Consider the following 13406-nt stretch of genomic DNA (forward strand, 5'->3'; position numbering starts at 1 on the left):
TTTGAAAAAAGTTGGGACACGATTTGGTCTATACATTACATTATTTGGTTCGTGCCCACAAATTAAGCAACTAGGTCACTTCCAAGTGTCCCCCATAAACCCTCTTCATCCTCCCTGGCTGCTTCATTTCAGCCAATCAGAACAGAACATGCACCAGTTATTATAAGGCAAATTTGTCAACAACTATCTGAAAGAATAGCTTTCACTATCTTATAAAATTGAGGTTTTGTGAAAAAACTACCTTATAAAAAAATGTTGTAATTAACTATTTTATAAAAAATATATGGTTTAAGATATTAAATTTGATTGGATTATAACATTTATTCAAGATTTTGAGATTGACTTTACTAGGTGTATCTCACGTGGTATCTAACGGGAAAAAGGGTATTTAAATGGCATGTAATATGCATATGGTAAAGTCAATCCCGGAATTTTGATTCAACGTTCATAATTCAAAAATAAGTAATATCTTAAAACATAAACTTTTTTTTATAAGGTAGTTAATTTCAACATTTTTTTATAAGGTAGTTTTTCACAAACAATCGATTTTGTAAAGTAATTTTTGACAAACAAACCTCAAACCTAAAATACTTTTACAACTCCCTCCGTTCTATAATGTTCATTACTTTTCTATTATACGCGGTCTCCAATGCACTACTTTGAGTCTTTGACCATTAATAGTTTTAATTTCGCATTAGTAAAAATTATAAAAAAAAAAATATTTAGAAAATTTATAATGAAACAAATCCAATCATATCCCATAAGTTAATATTTTACTCTTAATTATACTATTAATTACTATAAATAGTACAAATGAGTAACATTATGGAACGAGGAGAGTGTGAGTTAATTTTAAGCTGATTTCATACACTTATTCCGAACTTTATTTTTCTCCATAAATTTCTACATATAGTATTGCTGAATTCCTCCGTCAATTGGTATTTAATTAGTGGTAAAGAAAAGTTACTGAGAAAAATAGATAATGAGTGCTGAAAACTAGCATTTTTTTTTTTTTTTTGAAGGAAGTTGAACTAGCATTATTATAAGCATCATTACAATTTTACCAACAAACTTATCATCAATAGCCTAGCTAATTTACCATTCTCCATATATCTACTATATACGGAGTATGTCAACTCTAGAATACTTAGGTGTCCATATAAAATATCGACAACACTCTTACTTAAAATTTTAAATGGTTAAAAAACTTTATAAAATGAACGCTAGAACACTGCTTTCATATATATCGAATGAGATTTTTAAAATATCTACATGCATATAATACTAGTACGTCATCATATACTAGTACGTTACCTAAGCTATCAAACAAGTCGTACGTGGTATTTATTAGTTGATAGGGTTTCATCCTAAAATCAATTGGTGACAGGTGAAACAGCCCACCAATCTTATATGTTATCATCCCTTCTCTTCATTTTCTATGTGAAACACATATATACAGTCTCAACTCACATGTGGGTTATTATTCTTTAACGTGAGCGAGAACAGGAGAGTTAGCAAGACTTAATTAATGCAAGAAGGGGAAAACATAAGAAAAGGAAACATGGAAAAGGAAAGAGAAGTGAACAAAAAAACAGGCCCATTTGCCATGTCTATGTTGACAAAACAAAGATGGTCCCTCCACTGCACCCTCCCTATCTTCAATTCACCCCATATCAAATCATATATTTAAGAAACTATGTTCTTCTCTTAAATTATTCCATTAACTTAGCTACTCACTTTAAACTTTCAACCCCTTGTTTACTCAACAACCTTCAAATCTCCATTACTTTCAATAAGCTACTTAATATCATCACATACATAATAATCATACATACAATATGAGGCCTTCTTCATTTATATTATTCGTCCTTCTTCTTGTCTTGCATATTCATCTTCTACGCGGAGCTTATGGTATGTCGTATATCGCGATTACTTCCTCTTATTACAATAATAATAATAATAATAATAATAATATGATTCCAAATACATCCCAGTTATGAATTTTATGTTCGAGTACTAATTGACGAGTAATTTTTTTATGATTTTTTGTAGGTTCTCGTCTTGGTAAATTTGCTCTGAAACCGGCTTCTTATGATGATGCTCAACCTACCAACTTGGTACGTATCCATAATACATATTTTCTTTTTGAAAATAAGGAGAATAGAATAAAGTCTTAACTAAGAAATGTATATTAATTAATTAATTAATTAAACATCTGTTTGTGATAATTCTTGCAGGAGAATGAAAATGCTTTGAAGAAATCGGATGATGATCATAGTAATAATAATGTTGATAAAAAGGAAATATTATCAATTGATGAAGAAGTTAACTGTAAAGATGGCGAAGATAATTGTTCATCAAAAGGTACTTTGAAGAGAAGAGTCATCAAAGAATACTCTAATAATTATCATCATCGTCGTCATCATCATCATCATCCTCATCATCATAATCATCATAATCAGTGGTTTTCATGGATTCATGAAGATTACCGTGGACCTTACAGACATCGCCCTAGGCACCACTAGATTACATTTTTTTACCTATACTTCAAATTTCATCTCCTTTTTTTTTTTTTTTTTATCTTAGGTCATTGGTTAGTTTTAGGCCTTTTATGGGATTAATATCAGATTAATTTTTTTTAGAGGTAGCTTAGCTAGCTTAATTAGCCATGACATTACATGTAACGTACTCCAACTCCATCCATCTTCAAGGAAGTCTTGAAGTATTAGTAGCATTCTTTTTTAAGTACTTAGGACGTAGTAACATTCTTTTTGAAGTACGTAGTAGCACTTTTTTTAAGCCGTATGATTAATTACGTACCTACTTATAAATTTTTACTTAATTCTCGATATTTAAGTAGGTTCATTTTATCTATTTTTGCAGGAAAGTATAGAAAATTAATTATCTCAACCACCATCCCAACTTCCTCCGCTAAACCCTTCCAAAAGGTTGGTACTAACATTTTTTCTTAGCACCCCATCGGTATGGCCGGCCTCTATTTTGTTAAGAGGCGGGTCGTCATCGGTCTAACACAATATATTGTACCATTCACATGGTACAAAACCACGTAAAAAATGGTCATATAATGATAAAAATGATTTTAATTATGTTGAATTAATTAATGTACAGATTCTGGACCACGGAGGGGAAAAAATGGGCATCATGAAAAGAGATAACAAAGCTCAAACATTATTATCAATTCATGAAAATCCACCGACGGCGTTTGATGTTGATAAGCACAAGGAATTCGAGAACGCAATGGACATGACTGTAATGGACTACTCCCCGGCGAAGAGAAAGTCTCCAATTCACAATTAATTAAGGAAAATACATGCATACGTACGGAGTAATCGTAATTAATATAATAGAGGATACAATTATGAGTATATATGATATCCTCTGTTAATTAAATAGCGGTAGCAATGCAATAGAATAGTGCGTAGAGCACAATAGGGGCAGGGAGATTGGGAGAACAATTAAGTGGGAAATAGAAGATCAAACACCATTACAGAAATGCTGCACTCTTTTTAGGGTTTTAACTACCTTATTAGGGATTATATTTGTATATATATAATTAGCTGATATTATACACCATATAAAAATAGTACGAAGTATAATTTCATGAATAAAGTAGTTAGGTTTTATTTTATTTTTCTCATACAAGACATATGATTGACTCATGATTATAGGATTATATTTAATTACCATGTAAAGTGTCAGATTTCACCATTGTTGGATGAAAATCTGTTAGAAGAAATTGAGAGAGAATTCTGAAAGTAGAGTATTATTGCTTGAATGAATAATTAGGCAAAATGTTTACAATGTATGCTATATATACACGAATCTAAACTAACACCAATGAGGTGTACTAGCTAATCAGGAGCTTCTATTTGTACACTTCAGCATCAATATACAAAGCTGACTAATATTACAAGGATGATCAGCATTGATCATCATCTAACAAACCTAACAACCTTCTAACAACCTTCCTTGTTTGTAGGGAAAGTAGTTAGAGTTGTTTCTAGAAGCTTCATAATGCATGTGCATGGTTAAACATGCAGCTCGTGCTTGCTTACAAGAGGGAATACCAACACCCCCCTCAAACTAGGCATGAGATCAGAGTTGAGCATGCCAAGTTTGCTAGATAGATTTCTATGTTGAACTCCAGGTAAAACCTTAGTGAAAATATCAGCCAGCTGGTTTTGAGTGGGCAAATAGGACAGTTGAAGAAGTCCTTCCAGAACTTTGTCCCTTGTGAAGTGGCAATCCACTTCAATGTGTTTTGTTCTCTCATGGAAAATGGGATTGGTAGCAATGTGAATGGCTGATTGATTATCACAGTGAAGCTCAACTGGTTTGAGATTGTTAACACCAAGTTCTTCTAGTAATCGAATTGTCCAAGTCACCTCACCAGCAGCCTGTGACATGGCTCTGTACTCTGCCTCAGAAGAACTTTTAGAGATGGTACTTTGTTTTTTAGATTTCCAACTGATGGGGGAGTTACCAAGCAAAAGAATATAGCCAGTGACAGACCTCCTTGTGGTGGGACAAGCTGCCCAATCTGAATTAGAAAAGGCTTGTAAAGTAAGCTTGTCAGTGGCTTGTAACAAGATACCTTGACCTGCAGTCCCCTTTATGTACTTAAGGGTATGAATGAGAGCATCAACATGCTGCAATTTAGGAGAGTGCATGAATTGGCTTAATGATTGGACAGCAAAGGAAATATCAGGCCTGGTGTGAGTGAGAAAGTTTAACTTGCCAACAAAACACCTGTACAATTCTGGATCATGATAATCAACTCCATCAGTGGTGAGTTTCAGATTGAGAGGGAATGGGGTAACAGCAGATTTGGAGAGATCCCATTCACAATCATGGAGAAGTTCCTTGGTGTATTTCTTTTGGGTGAGAATATATCCATCATCAGTGTGGCTAATTTCAATTCCCGGAAAGAAATTTAAGAGACCAAGATCCTTGATGCTGAAAGTAAGATGCAGATGTTGTTTAAGTGCAGAAATAGTGTCTTCATTAGAGCCAGTGATGATTATATCATCAACATAGACAGCAACAACAGTAATATCAGTAGAATCCTTCTTGATGAACAAAGAATAGTCATTTTTTGATTGAATGTAGCCCTGAGATTTGAGTTCACAGTGCAATCTTGCAAACCATTGTCTAGAAGCTTGCTTGAGCCCATACAATGATTTATTCAGCTTGCATACATAACCAGGTGGAGCTGGAACCCCTTCAGGAATCTTCATGTACACTTCTTCTTCAAGTGTACCATGTAGGAAAGCATTATTGATATCCAACTGAAACAATTTCCATCCTTTGCTGGCAGCAAGACTAATTAAACACCTCACTGTAGCCATTTTAACAACAGGTGAAAATGTTTCATGATAATCTATGCCATATTTCTGAGTAAATCCTTTAGCCACTAATCTGGCCTTGTACCTCTCAACTGATCCATCTGCATTCTTCTTAATTCTATAAACCCACTTGCTCCACTATCTAAAATCCATTTAGTTTTGAATTTAGAAAATAAACAAAATGTACCTCTCAGTTGAGTAGCAGTTGCTAGTCCAAGTGAACTAGAGCCTGAGTGTTCATCTTGATTAGCAGTTTTCTGAGTGTTGAGAAAGCTTAAAAGCTGATTGTATTGCTCTTCTGTGAAAGTTGCATGAACCACTCCTGTGTCTGACTCAATTTGGTTTTCTTTCTCAGTGAATTCTTCCAACTGAGCTGTTGCTGCTACTCTTTTTCCTCTGCCTTTGAAATCTTTAGGATAGCCATGTAGTTTCCAACACTTGTCAACAGTGTGGTTTTTCATCTTGCAATGTTCACAGTACAGATTATTTCTAGAATAGGTAAAATTCCTTTGCTGATTTCCACTGCTTGCATTCTGAACACCAAAATTACCAGAGTTAGAAGCATAGGTAGATTTATATGGTCTATTGTCAGTAAACTTGCTTGCAGTAAACACAGTTGATTCCATATTATGAGTCCTGTTGCTGTTGACTTCTTTCTGCTGCTCTTCTTGCAGGAGTAGTCCATATGCCTTTGAAATTGTTGGCAATGGAGACATCATAAGAATAGTTCTCTTTGAATGATCATATTTCTGATTCAACTTCATCAGAAATTGTATTAACCTCTGATCCTGTTGAGATTTCAAAAGTTTTTGAGTTAATGTGCAGCTGCAACCAGTACAAACACATGATGGAAGTGGATCAAGGCCATCAAGCTGGTCCCAAAGAAGCTTGATCTTGGTAAAGAAACTTGAAATTTGCTCATCATCTTCTTGATTCAGATCACAAAGTTTCTGTTGTATTGTGAACAACTGTGGACCAGAAGATTGACAAAATCTTTCCTCAAGATCCAACCAGATTTCTCTAGCAGTTTTCAAGTATAGCACACTCCTTGCAATTGAAACCTCAAGAGATCCTAGCATCCAGGATATTACCAAATCGTTGCACCTGTTCCAAATTCTAAAGTTTATTGATCCAACAGCTGGCTGATTCATAGTTCCATCAACAAAACACAACTTGTTCCTAGCAGATAAAGCAATCACCATAGACCTTTTCCAGTCATTGAAGCATTTGCCATCAAATACTATGTTAACCAATTTCGAGGTATTAAGATCATTTTTGCTGAGGTAATAGGCAGAGTTTGGATTAAGAGAAGAATCCTGATCATCAGGCATTTTGAAAAATTTCTAGATAGAATTTCTACAGAAAATCAGGAAGAATTCCTAAACAGAAATCGAAGAAAACTGATGATTTAGTTTGAGACAATGACTTGATCAGTTGATCAAGTAATCAGAATGAAAAACTCAGCAGGATCTAAAGATCTTGCTCTGATACCATGTCAGATTTCACCATTGTTGGATGAAAATCTGTTAGAAGAAATTGAGAGAGAATTCTGAAAGTAGAGTATTATTGCTTGAATGAATAATTAGGAAAAATGTTTACAATGTATGCTATATATACACGAATCTAAACTAACACCAATGAGGTGTACTAGCTAATCAGGAGCTTCTATTTGTACACTTCAGCATCAATATACAAAGCTGACTAATATTACAAGGATGATCAGCATTGATCATCATCTAACAAACCTAACAACCTTCTAACAACCTTCCTTGTTTGTAGGGAAAGTAGTTAGAGTTGTTTCTAGAAGCTTCATAATGCATGTGCATGGTTAAACATGCAGCTCGTGCTTGCTTACAAGAGGGAATACCAACATAAAGTACATACGTAGTCAAAAGTAGCAATTGCACATATATATGAAGCTGTTTTTATACGTAGTACTCCATTCCGTAACTTGTTTTGCCTTTCAGAAGTATTTGAACCAACTAAAAGCTTAATTACTCCGTAAATTAACTACGGAGTACGTACAGAGTATGGAGTACTCCCTCCGTATTTATTTAAGGGATACACTTATTTTTTCCGGTCGTATTTATTTAAGAGATACACTTGCCATTTTTAGTAACTTATCAACCCCACCATCTAATTAAATAATACATTTAATTTACCTTATGACCCATCATCCTATTAAACAAATAATTTCATAAACCCACCCCACCTCCCACCCCACAAAATGACATGGTCCCCACTTGTTTACTTATTAAAATACGGAGTATCTACCTAACCCCACTTGCTTTATTATTTTATTTCTGAATTGATTTTTCAAAGAATATTGATATGGTCGTTTCAGTCGCGCCACATGGAAAGCTTGTTATCAGGGCCGAATCGAACACGAGTTCCATGTATAGTAAATGTAATGCTCAACCAATACAGCAACAACATTAATTTACCATATTGTTGCAACTTGCAAGTTAGCATATAATCAAAATTATGTGGCACTTTTCACTCTTTTTTGTCTGTGGGCCATGTGCTATAGCCCAGCTTGCACAAGCTATTATCCAGGTCTGCTTGTTATAATACGGAGTAGTAATTATGGGTTTGTTTGTTTTGGAGGAAAATGAGGTTCTCATTGTTAAACTATGCAGAATAGTATTAATTGACGATGGTATAACTTAGCAGCTTAATCATAATTGTGTTACATCATTGATTTATATAGGAAATCATAACATAACTCTATTAGGTGTAGGACTCTAAAAGATTTCTAAACTAACACAACTCTAGTTTCATAAACATACTAGAATCCTACTGTTGACCCTAAAGTTTTGATGATGACAAAGCAAACTCCTGACAGTTGGTTAAGTTATGTTGCATAATAGGTTCCGAGATCCTTAGAGGGATAATGCTAAGTTAAGGAGATCCTGAGTTGGATAAACTAAGCAACGTGGAATATAAGAAAGTAATTGATCCATGTCAGACACTACATTGAAGAAATAATCATTAAGCAAGTTTACAAAGGCGAGATCCTTAGGCGAGTTCCTAAGGCGATATCCTCATATATTATGTGGATCCTCGACGTTCCAGAGAAGAAACAAATTGAGAAGTCTTCGAGTGAAGCTTCTAAAGGTGCAACATGAAGACTACAACATATGAGTTTATGTTTAGGATTTATGTAAGTATTTAATAATGTTTATACGTAATTTGGAACGAAAGGAACCTAAGTATTTTGGTACGTTTTAAATTGAAATATGTTAACTGTAATTATAAAAGAGTTTTAAGTTGGAAAATCTTTGTTAATAAATAAAATGAATTTAATTAATAAATGTAAACATAGGATTCTATTTTCATTCTCCTTGTTTCTCAAGCAAAATATTTTCCATGATCCTTAAAACTCTCCCACGTATTTCTGTTTAAACGTGCAAGTAGTGTTTTGATTTAGTCTCCCTGTTTCTCTCCAACTATGCCCATGTTACTTAGCAGTAACAGTTAGTGGGTAGTTGAGGAGAACATGGGTATCCAACCTTAGGTAAAACTCCTCTATAAAAGGAGAAGAGTTTTGGCTTTCAAAACACAACTGATTTCTACAAAATCTATCTTAAAGAGCTTAAACGTTTTAAAAGAATCAGTTGGCAAAATAGAGTGTTCCTTGAGTTCCTTATTACTATAAGCTTTATTACGTATTAGAATCTATCTATCATATTATATTTTGGGTATAAGGATTGAGTGATCCTTGAGTGACTTAGAGTTAAGTCAAAGAGAGAAAGAGTGACTTAGAGTTAAGTCAAAGAGAAAATGAACGACTTAGAGTTAAGTTAGAGAGAGAAAGAGTAGCACAGTAATCGAAGGGGATTGCTGTGGGGAACTCGTGTTCGAGAGGAACTCGAGTTAAAGAGTGTATTTGTAATAGAGTTATTGCATTAATACAAAAGAGTAGTGAGGTTCTTCTTGATTAGGGTCAAGAAGGTTCCTCCGTTTTATATCTTTCTTCGCTCATTGTTCTCAATCTCTTTATTGTTTAAATTCCGCAAGAAACTTACCTAAGTTCCCAAGAAACAATTCACCCCCCCTCTTGTCAAGTGTTCCTACTGAACTATCAGTTGGTATCAGAGCCAGGTTCTCACAAAAATACAGGAAACCCTGTTGAGAAAAAGTTCCTGGAAAGTATGAACGCTTACGAGAAACTCGAGGAAGGTTACTCCACTCAAAGACCTCCAATGTTCAACGAAAAATTCTACACCTACTGGAAGAACAGGATGGAGAGCTATATCAAGGTATAGAATTATCAAGTCTGGCGAGTCATAGAAGCTGGCGATTTCGAGGTAACAACGACCAATGCTCAAAATGAGGTAGTTCCTAAACCTATGTCTGAATTTGCTAAGGAAGATTTTGAGAAATTTGAAATCAATGCAATGGCTGTGAAAATCTTACATTTCGGGCTTGGACCTCACGAACATAACAGAGTTATAGGGTGCAAGAGCGCAAAGCAAATTTGGGATCTCCTTCAAATAACTCATGAAGGAACTAATGAGGTCAAACGTTCAAAAATTGATTTATTAATGTCTAAGTATGAACGTTTCGAAATGCAACCAAGAGAAACAATACAGGAAATGTTTACTCGTTTCACTAACATTACTAATGAGCTAGTTTCTCTTGGAAGAATTATTCCCTCTGATGAACAGGTTAGGAAGATCCTAAGGAGCATGCCACATGATGATAGATGGACAACCAAGGTCACGGCACTGTTTGAAACAAAGGACTTCACCAAATTCAACGTTGAACAATTGGCGGGATCCTTGATGACTCACGAATTACATCTAGGAGCAGTTGTTCCTGAGAACCGAGGCCTTGCTCTCAAGGCTGAGGAACAGGAGGACTCAGAACCTGATGAAGATGAGGTTGCTACGTTGGTCAGAAGAATGAAAAGATTTTACAGGAACTCTAAACCTGGAAATCTAAGAGGAAGGAACTCAATGAGAAAACCAAGCGGTTCCAAGTCTGACCAAGGATGTTTCAAGTGCGGTGATTCTGACCATCAAATCAAAGACTGCCCTCAGTGGAAAAATGAAAAAGGGAAAGGCAAGGGAAAGGATCAATACAAGGAAAGATTCAACAAATCCACCTTTGCCAAACCCAACTTCAAGAAGGCAATGATCGAAGCTTGGGAAGAAGCCACTGAATCGGAAGAAGATGAGGATCAACCAGAAGAAACAGCAAACCTTTGTCTTATGGCAAAGATCGATGAATCAACCCAAGATCCATCAAGAGAAGTAAGTACCTCAACTCTTCAATCTCTGTCTGTAAATAAATTAGTGTAATTATTGATAGAAACTCTAGACAATTTTAAAAAGCTTAGCGTAATAAAGGCTCAAAGTGACAAGGCAATGGAACTTAGCAAAGAATACATAACCTACCTCAATAATGTTAAATCTAATGTACATGGTAGGTTCTTTCAGTTGCCTGACAGGAACACCTTTCTTAAATACTCTTTTGAAAGAGTTAAAATTGTACATATTATTTTTGATGAAGCTGACAATCTTGATGAAGTTCAGGAACATGAAGATTTCGAAAATGGTTTAATTCGTTTTACAGATAATGATGAGGAAATCTCTCCTGGAAGACAGCAAAATGAAATAGCAGATTCACAAACACAAGAAACGGCCACTAACCAAGAAGTTCCTGTAAGAAGAAATCTAAGAGTTCCTGATCCTGAGGAACCAGAAACTGCTGATCCTAAGGAACCGAAAGAAGATCAAGAAACTTCTGATGCAGAGATCTATTAGAAGTTATCGTTCAACAGGAACAAGGATCTCAGGAAACAGAAGGAACTGAGGAGACCTTAGATGTTCCAGTGGCACAATTTCAACCTAAGCCCTGGAAACATCAAAGTTCTCACCCAATGGAACTGATCATCAGTGACATTAGGAAAGGAACTCACACAAGTTCTCAACTAAGGAACTTCTGTGCTTTTCATGCGTTTCTCTCCATAATCAAACCAAGGAACCACATTGAAGCATTGGGAGATGCTGATTGGATCACTGCCATGCTAGATGAGTTAAATGAGTTCCAAAGGAACAGGGCATGACATTTGAAACCCAAACCAAAGAATCAGAAGGTCATAGGTTTGAAGTGGGTGTTCAGGAACAAGCTCGATGAACGTGCAACAATCATCAGGAACAAGGCAAGGTTAGTAGTCAAAGGCTACAATCAACAGGAAGGTATTGATTTCGAAGAAACTTTTGCTCATGTTGCTAGATTAGAAGCTATTCGTATATTAATTATTTTTGCAGCCTTTATAGGATTTAAGTTGTATCATATGTACGCCTATGCTTTCTTAAATGGTTTTCTTGAAAAAGACGTCTATATGGAACAACCCCCCGGTTTCGAGAATCCCGAATTTCCGTATCACATCTATAAGTCTGACAAAGCTCTCAATGGGTTAAAGCAGACTCCTAGATCGTGGTACGAGAGGTTATGCAAGTTTCTTTTACAAAATGATTTTAAACGAGGAAAAATTGATATAATTCTAATTTTAAAATCAAAAGGATCTGACTCACTAGTTGTTCAAATTTACTTTGATAAATTACTGTTTGGTACAACTAATGAAAGTTTTTGCAAGAATCTTTCAAAGTAAACAAGCAGAGAGAAGCACGGGAAAATGAGATTCGATATCGGGATGATCAAGCTAAGATAAGTAACCAGGACAGTTCCTCACGAGGTATTACCTTTATAGATTTACGAATAACTACTATATACCATTATAAATACATGTGCGTAAAGCATAACTAAAGTTTACCATCGTTAAGGAACAACCAAAAATTTAGAAATAAAATATGTACTTAACTAGTCAGTAATATGAGATACGTGATTCAAACAGTTCCACTAAAATAGAAGGATCATGGATATATTATTTTCTGTTATAATTTTTTTTATCTTTTATTTATTTTATTTTTTCCACATATTATTTTTTCTTTTCAATTTTTACATATATATTCATAAATTTTTTATTATTTATTTCATTAAATTTTATTTTCTCCAAAATTAAAAGCTAATGGATCACACCTATGGATCTCTCATACCCAAGGCCACCACAAATTCACATCTCACCAATTCAAACAAAACAACCCTAAAAATAAAAAAAAACCCCAAATTCAAACACCACAAAACCTAGAAATTAAAAATCCCCAATCTGAAACCCTAACCACCACCACTAGCGGCCGGACTCAAGGAGCCACGACCACCGGCAACCACGGCTCGGCGACCGGACACGACCCGGCCAACCAACCGAGGACCGCAAGGCCGGCAGCCGCGAAACACCATCTTTTCGCCCTTCTCCCCAGCCACGAACCACCATCCCTTCACCCAACAGCGATCCCGACGCCGCTCACCCTAACCCACCGGTGTCAGCCCTCTCGTAGCCGTCCGTCATCCCCGAAATCCGCACCATAACCTCCGACAAACACCCACCCACAACCCTACATCCACACCAGATTGCGACCCCTCTTCACCAGGCACACCAACCTGATCGTGACCCATATTCCTCACCAAGACCCATATGCCTCACCCGCCCAGATCTACCTCACAAACCCCCCGTGTTTCTGTTCAGTTCGAAAAAAAAAGAAAAAAAAAGAAAAAAAAAAAGAAAAAGAAAATAAGGCGGATTGTTCTTAGGGGGAAGTTACCTCATTCCGTGTTCCTTCGATTGAGGATGCACATTTGGTGAATGGATTTGGAATTAATTGATTGGGTGTGACACATATATTGGGGAATTCGTTGAATGATATGATGTGTTATGATTTATTTACTTAAGGGATGTCGTTGTTATACCCCAAAAAAAAAAAAAAAAGGGTTAGAATGGGAGTTCCTAAGGTGATCAGTTCTCTGTTGTTTGTTGATATATCTTATAATGATGAGAATAATGATGAGAAGGTGGGAGACTTATTGGAAGCAGTATAAATTGACACAGGGTGTGGATCGATATGCAGTTAAAAAGGACCAACTTAAACTTGCTACATACCCAAACCATCGTCCCTGATCCTAGCTGTGTTACAT

At 35.6% G+C, this 13406-nt stretch overlaps 1 protein-coding gene across 1 annotated transcript; it reads left to right on the top strand.

The window, feature by feature from the left end:
* Positions 1-1676: 1676 nt before the first annotated feature.
* On the top strand, positions 1677-3665 carry LOC110799237 (uncharacterized). The gene is made up of 5 exons (XM_022004458.2): positions 1677-1911; positions 2053-2117; positions 2238-2364; positions 2884-2948; positions 3130-3665. Exons 1-5 carry the CDS (start codon positions 1839-1841, stop codon positions 3316-3318), a joined length of 519 nt encoding a protein of 172 aa, XP_021860150.2. The 5' UTR covers positions 1677-1838; the 3' UTR covers positions 3319-3665.
* The last annotated feature ends 9741 nt before the right edge of the window (positions 3666-13406 follow it).

The sequence above is a fragment of the Spinacia oleracea genome, chromosome 2 (assembly GCF_020520425.1).
Source record: "Spinacia oleracea cultivar Varoflay chromosome 2, BTI_SOV_V1, whole genome shotgun sequence".
Classification (NCBI taxonomy): Eukaryota; Viridiplantae; Streptophyta; class Magnoliopsida; order Caryophyllales; family Amaranthaceae; genus Spinacia; species Spinacia oleracea.